The 15,794-nt window shown below is 37.4% G+C and overlaps 1 protein-coding gene across 1 annotated transcript; it reads left to right on the forward strand.

The window, feature by feature from the left end:
• Positions 1 to 2,239: 2,239 nt before the first annotated feature.
• On the forward strand, positions 2,240 to 5,047 carry LOC116167560. Its single transcript, XM_031482952.1, has 3 exons — positions 2,240 to 3,563; positions 3,618 to 3,711; positions 3,768 to 5,047. The coding sequence occupies exons 1-3, from the start codon at positions 2,376 to 2,378 to the stop codon at positions 4,958 to 4,960; spliced, it is 2,475 nt and encodes an 824-aa protein (XP_031338812.1). The 5' UTR covers positions 2,240 to 2,375; the 3' UTR covers positions 4,961 to 5,047.
• Positions 5,048 to 15,794: the final 10,747 nt, after the last annotated feature.

A 15,794-nucleotide genomic window follows, 5' to 3' on the forward strand; every position in this document is an offset into this window, starting at 1 on the left:
AATAGCGAAATAAAACAGTAGTAGTTCCATTTGAAAAAGAATAGTTATAGCAGTTTGAACAAATGGCATTGAAACAAGTAAAAATATGCAGGATGTTCTATTTAAAAAGATCAGTTATTTATTGACATCGTAAAAATGGGACACCCTGTATACATGCAAAAATAATTTCTGTAGATCCGCAACCACCAATATTTTTTACCAGGTATCAGCTATGTAGGAAAAACCGACGCATTGTTGCAGGACCCTGTATATAGCCAAATACTATAATATTAAATCAAAATTTTTTTGTGGCTCTTTCAAAACTGGGAAATTTTATAAGTTGTAATTTTTGGCTCTTCTGTTTCAATAGATTGCCGACCCCTGTACTAGCGCACTAATACAATGCACTTCTTGCATCAAGTCAGGTCTATAAGATTGGCAAGACAAGTAGGAGCATAAAAATTTCATTCCCAATGTTTGAACTCCAATAGGTAGTTAATCCATAAACCAATCTTTGGCAGTTAGTTTAGTGAAGTGTATCTGTGTATAGACTCCCCATCTTGAGTAAAAGCACAGTGACTCCAGTTCATGTCTATCTTATATTAAACCGTTTGGGAATATTAAGCATGGAATAATTATATTAGATTAAGGACATGTATGTACCTATTTAAATACTTATTGTTCCAACACCGGGGGTTCGAAAAGATTCCTGTCACTATTTTCAACCGAATTGTATAGTTAGCGTAAAAATGTAAGATCTTTTTTGATTGCTTGCTACCTTTTTTTACCTAAATATTTTGATCCTTTATTGTAATGTATAGTTGGTATCGGCGTATTTTCATCAAAATAGTGTCATTGTAATACGATTAATTGCTGCTTGGGGCGCTGGGGCAGCCTGTGTAACAATTGTTTAAAGCAATAGCGTCAGTAACTCAGCATGGAGGCGTTGAAGGAGGAAAAGCGAGGTGTTGTGCGTTTTCTGCCGATCGAGATTAATCGCAAAATGCTGTATATGGTAACAACAATTTTGGTTACACTACACTCCATTTCTACGTTTTTGGATTTCCTGAAGAAGCACGATGCTTATGGTTTTAAACAGAATTAGTGTCTCTATCGCTGGAGTCGCACTTACAGTCCTTTTATTTTACCTACACGATTAATTTTATACTTTATTTTTTACTTACGTTATAACAATTGCAATGCATCGTTATCGGCGAAACACTCTTACACAGGGACCACTGACTGCTAGGGCGCTGATTTTGATGTTAAAGAATAAGTGTCAAATTATTATAATATATTATACGTAACGAATTAAATTGGATACAATAATAACAACATAAGTAGATTATTGTAATTATTTATAGAAATGCTATTATAATGTAATTGAGTGAAAGTCACTCTTTTTTATTCCCAAATTAAAAGAGGAATTTTTTATGATATCTGCAAGAAATTTTCTTAAATGTATATTATATGGGCTACGTATACTTTTCAAACAAGTATAAGTTGTACCGTTGAGTGAAGGATTAGTACACAACTCGTGCCAGTAGATATGTCTCGTCCATACGTCCTACTTGCGCGTTATAAGTGCCCTCTTCCGACACTTCGTTTTGGAAATATTCGCTCTTAATGTTTTGACATCGCCAATTGATATAATTCTTCCAAACGTTCCAATCTCCGCAATTATCCTTTTGCATTAGTAAGAAAAAGGAAGAAAGAAGTTTTAATCTACAAGCACAATCGACGACCAGGCGGTTTTTAGTTTTTTGAATGGATTTTATTTTTTATTATAACGGCCCACTAAGGTGAAGGTAATAGATTTCCCTCTCAGCATTAGGTACTGGTACCTAACTAATAATATAGTGTGGTTAAGATGGGGGAAGTCCTAGTCCAGTAGGCATTAAGGTGGTAAGCCAAATATAAAGACCGTTATTGGCGATATTTAATAAATTTAATATATTTCGTTTGACGTTGCAACCTTCATCAGAAATTAAAAATGTTAATGTGATTATTCGATACTACGAATTACAAGAACTTACAGATTTATTATGTTGGTTGTGATCACCAGTTTCGAACCTGGTTAGCGTACGAAAAACCAGCAGTGTAGGTACCGTTAGAGGAAAGTAACACTTGTTCACCTGTTTGTACAAGACATATCTTGTATAAAAATAGCCAACCATCTTGGATAATATGTAATGTAATACCTACGCGATCTAAGTTCTCAGCAAAGATAAAGTGATCAAGTTGTACGAATGCATAAAATAATTGCGCCAACCGTACTCTTGTCAATTTAGTGCTGAAAATGTCAATTTGAAGAAGTCCAAATTTTTGTACATAAGTAATTTGGGTTTGTTGATTTAATTACTGAACACAACTTAACGTAGCTATTTTACAATGACATGGACCCCGTAGAAAACCCACCCGCAGAAGATGACGCTCCCAATGTTAATCCAAATACCAATGTACAGTTTAACGCTCCAGAAATAGATACACCTGAAAATGCTGATGGGGAAGTGAGTTTTGACGAGGTAACTGCATACAGCGAACATCCCGGGAGCGATGACTTTACAAGTTTAAGAAGTTTTAGAAAACCTAGAAAAGATGGCGATCTTGGAGAACAATCTAATCCGGATGAAGAAGAAACGGAAAGTGAAGCAACATTGCAGGGAGCGGAACTTGATCAAATCTTAGGAGAACCAGACGTCGAACAAGCATTGCAACAAGCAGAAGTTGGTCAAGTATTACAAGAAACAGAGAGCGAAAAAATATTGCAGGAAACAGACCTTAAACAAACGTTACAGGAACCAAAAGATGAACCAACATTACAAGAAACAGAAGTTGAAAGAACATTGCAGAACGCAGAATTCGAGCAAAGATTACAAGAACCAGACCTGGACAAATCGTTGCAAGAAGCAGATATGTTAAACCGAATCGCTCAGCAACTACGCGCCAGGGCGTCTGCGTTGAAATCAAGAGGAGAGGCAGTTGCTTCAAGTAAACCGTTTAATGAAAAAGTAACAAGTGTTATACAAACAACTCTGTCTGTTATGCAATTAGAAGTTGCGCCCTTAATAGAAATGACTATGCGTAGTGGTAACGTCAGTACTGATACCCACATTGAAGACGTGGCCAATGGGGTAGATTTAGAAAAACCACCACCTGGTGATGACGCAAATGTTAAACGATCTGCTAACGTATGTTGTGAATGCCACCCTACAAATGCCGGTGCAGCTGTTCCTGCAGTTATGAGTCGTGATGCTACACCAAGTGAGGCTAATAGTTTTTTCTGTCAAACGGAAGATACATCATGTTTGGCCAAAGATAGTACTCATCCTACTGATAAAGGAAAACCTTCTCGAATACCAATGCCCTCCGGACGCGGATGCGTATCCGAAAGAAAGAGAAAAGAGTTTTTTATTCCAGTAACGTGCTGCAGCGACAAATCGGCTGGGGTCCAAACGGTATTATCATTAGGTAAACGATTACAGTCTGAGTCATTAAATTCATTAAGCGAGACGGAAAGTTGTAGAGTCGAAACTCCGAACGAGACATCCAGGTTGCGTCCATCAAGATCTTATAACATTAAGGTGCGTTCTATTATGAAGAGTAGGTATGGTAAAAATAATTATGGCGATTTTCAGTTATCTGGAAAAGATTCCGCTAAAGTAATTAAACTTAAAATTCGTCCATTTCAAGAAAGGGGAGCGGATGAAAGCAGGTGCGGACACGACACAGGTACTTAGTGAATATTTTTTGTACAGACATCGCGGTTAATTAATTTTCTTGCGTAGATAAGATTCCTGTGAAGTTGAACCAATCTTCTAAATCTGCAATATTGATTACGATTACTACGTCCCAGCCAAGAGTTGAAGCAAGAAGTAGCCACTCGTGCCCCCACGTAAACTCATGCAAGCGATTACAACCACTCTCTTCGAAATCTACATCTTGCAAAGAAATACCTATTTGTCCAGCCGCACTAAAAATGGATAAGGGAACAGCTGTAAGTAACGTGTCTCGAAGTGTTCTTAACGAAGCATCATCCGACGCCAATCTCACTGGCGCGGCACTTAATACGGTAACAACTTCTGAGGTAGGTAACGTAACTGAGACCGACTCTCCTAGTTTTTCTCCGGCAAAATGCACTTGCACAAACAATCAATTTGATACATACAAAACAGATCCTATTATGATAGCAATGGAAACATGTGAAACAGAATTAAAACCTCTACGCCGTGCATTTAATGAACTTCAACAAAAGGTGCGTGATCTTAAGGTTCCCGAAATGAAGGGTTGTTTTTGCGAAACAGTGCTCCAAACTGAAGGAAAACCCGTGCAACCTCGTTGCGCCCATTTCACTCCTGCGAGAATTCTTCATCACCGATCCCTGCCCTACGGTAAACTACCACTCCCCATAATACCAACTCGGGCACCAATCGAATTGTCTACTCTTCACACAAGCGCTGTCGCAAGTTCTCCTGTAATAAATTCATCACGACGACGTCAACACCACAGTTGTTGCTGCAAGCGAAAGAACCGTCATGTTGAAAGAAAAGATAAAGAAACCCAACATAAAGTGCGAATAGATCAAGAGAGTGCACCTTTTTGTAAACGCAAATACGTTGCGAACCATATGTACGATTCCTCTCCATTTTCTGCATTTAGAGCATATCCGTTGTTTTATAACACTGAAATGGAAGGAAATCAAAACTGCATCGAAGATATACTTAAAAACAAATGTATAAATGAAGACCACGAAGTGAATGAAAGTGAGAGTTGTGACAGTTTTGTGGGCCGCCAACGAAACGGTTGTTGCAGAAAACTTAGCTCGCGAACGCTTAGTAAGGACAAAAAAGAAAACTCTGTTAAATCCGCTTCTTCAACGACTAGATTACGATTCCACAAAAAATATTTTGATTTACAAAACTTGCCAAAAGGGCAGGCTATTAGGGCAGATCCTGATGATTTTCTCATTTCTAAAGATTAGTAAAACTAAGTAGGTAAAACATAGGTTAGGCATTTTTGCAAAATTAGGTATAACTACCAATGTAACAACAATAAACAGATTTCCAAATGCGAGTATATACTCGTATACCTACTTTTATTCATTCTGGTCCGCATAGAAGGCCTAGGTGTTCACACTGATATCTCATGTAGTACCGTTATATGACCATTACGATTGTTTAAATACTTTACAATGCCATTACATAAATAAATAGGTATTGCGAATCTTTAAATACAGCTGAAAGATTAGGGGTGAGGTTAGAGATTTTTCACTTAACGAATAGGTACACTATTATAATTAAAACTAGTTTTTGTAGTGCGTTTTAACTGCGTTTGCAAATATTGGAATGGGTGACTTGATACTTGATAGACAATGATATGTCCTTATAGTAGGAGAGCTTGCAGACATTGGGTAGCTAATTGAGACACGCTGAAAACTTGTCCAATACTTCTTGAGTAATAGGCACCATTGAATAAAGAATCTGAATTATTATTCAATGGTAATGCCTAAAAGCACAGAATTGCAGACCTGTCTGAGGAATAGCGGGGCTAAATCCTTTTTATGCGTTAACAATATTCTACCGGAAGTACAATCGGGATTTCGAACCGGCTATATAGCTGTACTTCATTATTGCAACTAGTTTCTGATCAAATTTGCAGTGCCGTAGACAACAATAAACTGTTTCTCATGTTTGATTACAGCAAAGCTTTCGACACTATAAATTATGACACTCTACTTGCAATTTTACAATACATTGGATTCCGTGAGTCTGCTGTTAACTTAATGTCTAAATTACATCTCCAATAATAGGTCTCAAATTGTAAGTTCTCGACACCTTTCTTCAGGAGTTCCGCAGGGGTCCATCTTGGGACCATTATTGTTCATAATTTATACTTTTCATTTACTTACATACTGCATTAAAATACTGTCAATGTCATATGTTTGCCGATGATACTCAACTTACCTACACTTTTGATGAAAAGGACATTGACGACGTGAACAAAAGGATGAATAGGGATTTAGCTGAACTGCTGAAAGTTAGTGTACAGCACTCTTTGCTGATAAACCCTAATAAATCTACACTAATGTGTTTTTCGTAGGAAAAAAGCTCGAGATCGTGTTGTAGGGCGTTTAAAGATTACCATAAGCGATTCTGTTCTTCAGTGCACAAACGTTGGTCTTTATTTTGACACAGATATGAGATTCAAGCGACATGTTACTAACTGCTTGCAAAAGGCCTATGCTAACCTCAGATTAATTTACGTCAGCCGAGACCTATTGAACACGTCAATCAAAATTCGGCTAACAGATTCCCTTGTGTTGTCGCATTTTAATTATTGTGATGTAGTTTATAATCATTCCATAGACAAGTATAATCAGAAACGGATCCAAAAAGTACAAAATTCCCGTCTGCGTCGTTATACGTTATATTTATGGCGTCAGACGCACGGAACACGTTTCACATAAACTTAAAGTACCTAACCAATTGGCTGAATATGAAGGACAGACGCTAGTGGTGCATTCAATTTGCTTTTACCATAATGGGTTAATTATGAAATCTCCACCGTATCGCTACAATAAGATAACATTTCGAACGGATATACCTCGGGATACTTATACCTACATAATTTAAATCGAGGGCTAATAGAAATACCGTTCCATAATACTTCATTTTTTCGAAGGTCGTTTTCGTACGCAATATCAAAAGTGTATAACACCATTCCAAGTCATATCAAATCATTACCACATACCCACTTTAAACGATCACTGGTAGAATATGTTAAGCAAGGATTAGTTGAGGCTTGATTCTGAACACCAAATAGCGCAACATGTCTAAATATTTTTGTATTCTCAAACACATTTGTTTCCATTTCTTTTCGTTTAATTTATTATATATTCTGGATATAATTAAAAAAGTTATAAATAATTATTTTTATGGATCAACAAATTTCAAATTTTTCTTACTAACTTCCAAGTAGGGTTAAGTAGAAGAACAGAGAATTGCTGTCAGCAATTCATCTGAACTTCGCCTTAGGATTCAACCATGTTTAGCACGATAGCAGTCACTTTAGTTTGTTGTTGTTATTTATTATTTACGTTATTTGGTTGAATAAAGACAATATTATTATTATTATTATTAAATTAACCCTTGTATTTTTAAATTTTTTGCAAAAAATGTTCTTGGGGCATTTCTTTAAAAATATATAAGGGTTCATTCGGCCCCGCTATTCCTCAGTCAGGTCTGCAATTCTGTCTACTAGCTCTCGGACTATTATTTTGTTATAGCGTAGGCGGTACAAATTTTTTCGCTGCATTTTGTGACAAAAGCATGAAACTCGGTACACGTGTTCATTGGGTCCAAATAAAACTTTTGACCCGCAGCACCCACCGAAATTTTCGTGTGGGTTCAAAATTTGAACACTTTTGTTCAAAACGGTGTTCAAGATTTTAAACCTGTAAAAATTGACGAATTTCGGCATTCTAGGGGTCGTTTTTGAATGATTTAGGGTCGCTGGTGCCAATGGCGGCATTAAAAAAGTTGCATATCATATCTGACCCTTAGGCCCCAAATTTGGAGTATTTTCAAAATAATGGTTAAATTTTGAATTTGATAGTTTTAACCCTGCGTGATGTTTCGGATGTCGATTCCAGCTAATTTGGACGTGCACTACTAGCTAGAAATATTATATTGAAGTTAAAACAGTTTCTGGTGTGTAAATAGGCCGTTAATCGTTCAATAATTTATTCAAAATTTGGAAATTCCATACTTGAAGGATTTTGCCGTTCTTGGTGTCGTTTCCATATAATTTGTGGTTGCTGATGCTGATTTTGTATTCAGAAAACAGATGCGACTCATAGTTGCCCCGGATTGCAACAACTATTGAATGACAAAGAAAGACGAAAGAAACGGGCATTTCATTAAGATTCGGAAGTGGACATGTTCTCTGATGGGATATGCCCAGAGACTTGTTATAACTAGACCGCGCGTAACGTAGATTTTACTATAAACGCCTGTTGTCAAGATAGGATAGGCAACCAACTGTTCATCGCGGGGCAGACGTACGTTCTGCAGCTTGCTTTAGCCATGTTTATTCTAAATTTTAGTAGCAAAAAAAGATAACATATAGCTGTTAACTGTTTTAATCGAATTTATTGGTATTTTATTTGAACTAAATTGGTATATAACTGCCTTACTCTAGTCCTAATTTGATTTATATGTGTATTTTGGTGGTGAACACGTATGGGAAAATATACTCTTAAAACTAAAGATGCAAGTAGTAAGATATGATTATTTAGCGGATTTTGATTCAATATATGCCTATCAAAAACCCAAATGGGCTGTAACTGTTATTTATTTTTCTTAGACTGCTGATAACCATTTTGTTTACAACGCGGTGTGGTGTGGATTGAATGAAAAACCTGAACACATTTTCAGCAATTTGGCAAATTTTTAATGCATCGCTTGATACGTGCAACAATCCTCCACGATTTTTTTCTAGTTAAAAGCTTTGAATGACTCTCTGATGCGAATATCGCATCTGCACATATGGAACATTTAACAGACTTAGCTATTTTTCTTGTAACAAAACCTGAAATATACTTAATACCAGTAAGTACTTAGTTACGTCTATACCTAATAGGCAAATAGGTATTGCCGTTGTCTTGCTGGTAAAGGATGTCGAATAATAGTTCTACGTTATTTTAAGTGAATGGGAAAGTCGAAAACGCTCTTTATTGCATTATTGTTTAACACCTTCGTAGGTACCTTTCTAAAATCGGCTTCATTCCCCGCAAATGCACTATGGTGGGAGTAAATTTTTCTCTTCGAATGGCTCTGATCCATTGGCCCTTTAAACTTTTATCCGTTGAAAATCAGCATATTATTTAAAAATTTATCGACAGAGTACATGTTGATAGGCACAAGTTAACCTAAGTTTATTGGTTTATTCTCAACAGAAATTTATCTGTTCACTAATTCGAGCTAATCACGAGAATGATTAATGAACGGAACATCTAAAATAACAGCTTATTTCATTATATGCATATCATCTCAGCGATTTTTGCCCCGCGGTGCATTGTGTGTTGCATACTGTGTCGACAACACCTTAGATACGTTAAGCGCAGTCTAGTTATAGCAAGTCTCTGGATATGCCGCCTATGCTTCCATTATTGCCCTCTCGGCATCGTTTGTTGGGAAATCTGTACTTCCAGGCAGCCTTATTGAGCTCACTCCACGACAAGTAACATCACGCAGCGAGCAAGTTCCGTCCGACTTGTGCCCCTTGAAGCAAGAGTGTCGCCAGCTGATGGCCCAGAGATAAGCAAGTTGACATATGAAGGATAAAAAAATCATTAACTGTAGGTATAGTGCAGAGCATATAAACTTTTACTGTTTTACTGTCTTACCTCTACAACCACAATAATTGTAATAAGGAATTATCGGTCAAGAAAACTAAGACACTTTGGTTGCTTTGCATTTTGCTACTTTTTTTAATCTCTAGACGGGGGCAGCTTCCCTTCCCTGCCCCCTCTGGCGACGCCCTTTCTTTGAAGTGAGGATATCGCAACGATACCGTGAAACGCCATCGATCGCGACGCAGTGCCTAGGTGTTTCCAGAAGTCGCCGAGGCAGCCCCCAAAGTCCATCAGACGGCGGGCGATACGATTAGGCCGCTAGTCACAGGCGTTTTAGGCCCTGCGCGCATATTAAGAGACCGTTACCACCATGACCTGACCAGCTAGAAGCTGGTTCTGGCCGCCAGTTTTCGAGTGCCTCTTCAGGTACATCAATAGCACTGGTAGAAGACTGAACTTTTAGTAAAAGTTGATCCAATTTAGCGCAGATTTCCTACAGCGACGCGCAGGGCCTAAAACGCCTGTGACTCGCGACCTAATCGTATCGCCCGCCGTCTGATGTACTTTGGGGGCTGCCTCGGCGACTTCAGGGCACCCAGCAGCACGGCGTCGCGATCCTGGTCGCGATCGATCGCGTTTCACGGTATCGTTGCAATATCCTCATTCCCAGGGGCACGAGTCGGACGGAACTAGATCGCTGCAAGATGTTACTTGTCGTGGAGTGAGCTCAAGACTGATTGGAAGTACAGATTTTCCAACAAACGATGACGGGAGGGCAATAATGGAAGCATAGGCGGCATATCCCGTCAGAGGACATGTCCACTTCCGAATCTTAAATGAAATGCCCGTCTCTTTCGTCTTTCTTTGTCATTCAATAGTTGTTGCAATCCGGGACAACAAAGGTATGGCTGCACCGAACATTCTCTCTTAATAGGTAAAATAGTATGAAAAGGGCCTAACTATGAGTCGCATCTGTTTTCTGAATACAAAATCAGCATCAGCAACCACAAATTATATTATGGAAACGCCACCAAAAACGGAAAAATCCTTCCAGTATAGAATTTCCAAATTTTGAACAAATTATTGAACGATTAACGGCCTATTTACACACCAGAAACTGATTTAACGTCAATATAACATTTCTAGCATGTAGTGCACGTCCAAATTAGCTGCAATCGACATCCGAAACATCACGCAGGGTTAAAACTATCAAATTCAAAATTTAACCATTATTTTGAAAATACTCCAAATTTAGGGCCTAAGGGTCAGATATAGAACTTTTTTAATGCCGCCATTGGCACCAGCGACCCTAAATAATTCAAAAACGACCCCTAGAATGCCGAAATTCGTCAATTTTTACAGGTTAAAAATCTTGAACACCCTTTTGAACAAAAGTGTTCAAATTTTGAACCCACACGAAAATTTCGGTCGGTGCTGCGGGTCAAAAGTTTTATTTGGACCTAATAAACATGTGTACCGAGTTTCATGCTTTTGTCACAAAGTGCAGCGTTTACCTCGATATTCAGTTGTACCGCCTACGCTATTAGTGGAAGCAAGATCTGTTTTGTGGGATAAAAGGTTGGACTCATTTAAATATAGGAATCTTACCCAGGGGTGCATGGAGAGAAGTTCTGAAAAACGATTTCGAGCGATTATTTGGCCGGTAAAAATCCGTTATGTCTGCAAGCACCTGCTGCTATCGATAAAATATCGGCCGATTTTCTACCGAATTTTCAGAAGAGTTCAATTTTCAGAAAAGTTTTAAGTCGTGCTATCATATCACCTATAATATAATTGTACTACTTACTAGAATTGTACTACTTACTAGAATTGTACTATTTACTAGTGATATTACACCTGAAAATAAACTAATTCGTATATCATCAGATGAGAAAAAAATCTTCTTTTGATTGGTGTCATTACAAACCCTCTAACTCTAAGTTAACATGGGGAGCAACGATCTACAAAAAAACGTTTTTCCCATGTTAATTGCCTATGTTCGGTTTAAAATATTTACCGGTATATTTACAAACGTAACGTAAATGCTGAGAGACACCTACACAGATTTTGCTTTTACTTTCAAATGTAATTTAATCTAAAGGAATGTGCACTAGATCTATAATAGATCATTTTTTTGTTTTTCTGCTCGGGAAAATAAAACCACAGATGTGAGATGAGTATATTCACATCTGTGATAAAAGCATTGAGCAAAGATCATTTCACTCAGCGATACAACTTTTCCTTGTATTTATTAAACGCATTGGCAGATGTCGCCGCATTGTTTGTAAAAATGAAATTTAGTGATTTGGTTCCTGTAATGGTGGCCGCACTAATTCATTCGTACGCCACCGCAACGCCACTGCACTATTATCATCAAAGCAGCTGTTGCACATGATTTTTGTGCAACTCCCAAAGAGGACTGCTTTTACTTTGTTTAGTTATGAATCATTCCGCGCGTGTACAGTGAATTTCGATAATGATATCTCAAATAATGCAAACGTTCATAAACAAATACTTAGCAGTGTATGTGTTTAATCAGTTAAAAAGATGTAATTAAAAAAATAAGGTTAACTGTATTCTCGTTAGTGTTGGTTGTCGATTTTAATGTAATCATCCTGACCTCGTTGCTATTGCTATAGGTAGTGAATTATTATTTTTACCTAAACCAACTACATCAGGATAGAATGATTCCCGTGGAAAACTTTTAATTAGCAGTGCAGAGGACTGACCCTCACTTGGGTCAATGCGGAAGTCTCGGGATGAGCAGAGGTTATTATAATTCTGGAGCACCATTTCTATACTCGGTAAGTAAGTAGTTTAGTTTATAAATCCATCCGCTTTGATAATGCGGAGCTGAACTGAAACCTTTATTATGCATCTAGTGCAATTGCAATGGATTGTAACAAGACATGTTGAAAAAGGCTGGCCTTTTAAATTGATTGTTACCTACTATAGTTATTGTGCTTTTAGATTGAAATTTAATCTAAATCGAGTGATTATTCATCCGGCTCTAATGCGGATTGCTAAGGGAATTGCCAAGTGATTAAAAACCTCTCACGTATGTTCTAAAAAGATATGCGGTTGGAATATAAAACTCCCCAAATGTTTGTATCAATTTCACTTATTATACCTATTTGTATTAATTGGATTGATTTAAACTCGGATTTAAGTTGACAATCCAATTACGTAGGTATACCTACCTGTATCTCGGGACTCAAACCCTTTGGGCATGTTTTTCAAGGTAAAAGGAGGAAAGAGGACTTCTCCGGTGAATATTAGACGAGTAATTCAAATTCGATTCCTGTATCGCTGTGACTGTATGAATAATCCCGAATAATCCTAAAGATGTGAATAGGTATTGACATATTTCCAAGAAGGAATGCAGAAATTTAACAAATTCAAAATGAAATGCAAACCAAAGTAAATACTTAGATACTAAATTATGTTAAAAATACGTACCCCTATAGCAGATTCTCTAGACAAGCCTCTGATGCAAGGTTAAATTCGAGGTTAAATTGTTTACCATTGGTTACCAGGTTTAACGTTAAAGCGAGGTGTCTAATATTGGATCTCCTACGACCTAGCTAGGAGTAATCCTTAATTCAATGTTTTAATAATAATAATAATAATATTTAATTGCCCAACAGAACAAAAATTATTCCAATTATAGGACAATATTATGTAATACTACAGACGGCACATCAAAATAACATGAATAAATGTTTTGTCATAACAGGCAACTTATCCTAATAAAATAGCTCGTAAAATAGGTTGCGTAATCTAGATGATCGTAACATGTCGATGTCAAGTTGAAATGCACAAATGACGCCGATGCCTATCGCCCCCATTACTTCCAATGTATTTCTGACTATCTTGATAGAAAACAATCTCGGCGTCTCGATTATTTTGCCTCTCAATGTGCACCGGGCTGTCCGGGGCGAAGCAAAACAGAACTCTGATCATTTTTTTTGGTCAAAAATGGATGAAATTCGCTTCTTAAGCATTGCCGAGAGCATTGCGATAATGCATTTGGATCTTTATCCAAAACAATCGAGGAAAAATGTATACAGGTAGAAAATAAATTGTGGAGGACTAAATTTCCCACAAACAAAACTGGGAATTCCCGCATATTATGGTGGCTAAGAGCTCGACTAAGAGTATCGATTTGGGGGGGGGGGGGGGGGGCAGACAGTTTTTTTTATACCTTTTCTCGATTTAACACACCATCTCGCTTTGTCCCGTTTTTCCGATTTCCAATGTTATGAGTCTGAATGTTGTGTCCATTATAGGTTCATTGACACTGAGGGAAGGTTGTGACTTTTGAAAAAATTCACAAAAATTTCTAATTAATTCGAATTCGTGTCGGATGGAAGATTTGTTTGTTTTAGACCCCTTAGAATGCCTGAGCTCTGGGACTACAGCTACTCACAACTCCCCCCTTTTTATAGGTACAGGACGAGGTACAGGATATTTATTTATTCATGTTCATGCTCGTGTTCATGTTAGCGTGCAAAGCACTTACAATTGTCATAAAAGGATATCTGAACCGAGGTCTGAACTAGGAAGATATTGCCTAGGTATGACCAAGTCGAGGACCAAGGATTTCCTGTTCCTACCTCAACATTGTTTACTGGAATCGAATTGAGGTTAGGTATATTTACGAGCAATGAGTGAGTGTGTTCGACATTTCCTTGTCGAAGTTCTTAATACCCTCGTCAATACCTCTTATAGTTTGTCAACGGTTTAAACCTAAATATACGAGTAAATATACTTAAAGTAAGTAAAATTCGAGGTAAAATGAATTAATTATTTAGTCCTCAACTAATCTCCCCCGTAGGATCACACCGAGGTGCTCTACCGCTTTTTTATTTCTGCTTTAGGGGTTTCGAGAGGGGTTTATTTAAATCTGCTATATACGATAATGCAGCAATTAATGACTATGTACATCCATAATTATAAACATCAACCTAGCTTGTAGCTCGCACTATTTGAACTTCCTGTATGCATTTATACAGGGTGCCCATTATGTATGGAATATAATATAATCAGTTGTTTTTATTTCAGAAAACAAATGAATAACAAACAAAAATTAATTTTTTTAAATAGCAATGCATAGCACACTTTTATCAGGCCCGAGATCAGGCCCATTCGATAGAAATTGTTTTTCTCTTTTCAATGACGTACCTAACATGTTAGCACCCGTGTAGAAGAAATTAATTTTTATTTCAAGCTTTTTGTGAAAGGTTATGCCCTCGGTTATGCCACTGCCTTGCAGTGAATGGTGAGCACTCGGGTGAGCATTTTGCTCGGCATTTTGAACATTCATTGCGATGAAAACCATTTTCCTGCTAATTTTTTTTTATAAACAAACCTCGAAATAAACGTTTAATGAAAATAATAGAACAGGAACAAATTACATACAGGGTGACAATTTGAAAACTTACCACCCTCCATATCTTAGTAAATAAACGAGATATTTAAAAAAATCAAAATCCGTTTCGGTAATTCGGAGGGGGAATCACAATGACATAGTTGGCGACGCATCCCCTCCAACCCCCTGCGCCCCAGCCACCCCAACTTTTAAATCTTAAATAGTGACCCCCCATGTGTGATATGTCGTTGGAAAGCTCTGAAAAAATGCTTTCCAGTCATACCAAATAGCATTACATTTAGGTTAGTAATTATCGTGCAAATCAAAAAATAAACTAATATGATACATTTGAAATCTGTCGTATTTAAAACGCAACCGGCGAACATTAGACGAACTAAGAGAGAAAATAATTCAAGAATGTCGAAATATTGCAAAACCAACATAGGAAAGGTTCGACAAGAGTTTGAGAATAGATTATAACTGGCGATCAAAAATGAGTTGCTGTAGAGTCGGCTTTGGAAGTTCAAGTTAAATACGATTGTCCATGTTTATTTTTTGATTTGCACGATAATGACTAACCTAGGGTCAATCAGGGTAAGTGTGGCAATGGGGTAAGTGTGGCAAGAGCTAAAAAAAAATTACAAAGGGTCCCAAACACCAAAATGGCTAGTCATAAACAAGAGAGGACATTTCCTTAAGCCAACAACAAATTTATGTAACAAAATTGATATGTTTAATGTCCAACTTTTCCTTAGCAAAATCCCACTGCAGATAAAATGGACTACCAATATCAATGCACTTGATTCAAATTTATATTTAACAAGTGAAACTTAAATTTCTACATTTGTGCTTATGTGTAATGTTTGCCCCATCTGTTGCCTAGCAATATGTGTATTCGGAACTACCTATTTACAGTTTGTGAATCAGTTGTTTAAAATATTAGGCATCACTGGTGTTTTAACAACAACAGGGTAAGTGTGGCAGCACTGGTATGGGAAAGTGTGGCAGTAACAGAATCAGCTGTTAGTTCGGACATTGTGAGGTTAGTTTGAGTGGTGTGTTACTTTATAGTCGTGGATCTAATTTCTT

Source organism: Photinus pyralis, unplaced genomic scaffold (assembly GCF_008802855.1).
Source record: "Photinus pyralis isolate 1611_PpyrPB1 unplaced genomic scaffold, Ppyr1.3 Ppyr1.4_LG4, whole genome shotgun sequence".
In the NCBI taxonomy this organism is placed as follows: Eukaryota; Metazoa; Arthropoda; class Insecta; order Coleoptera; family Lampyridae; genus Photinus; species Photinus pyralis.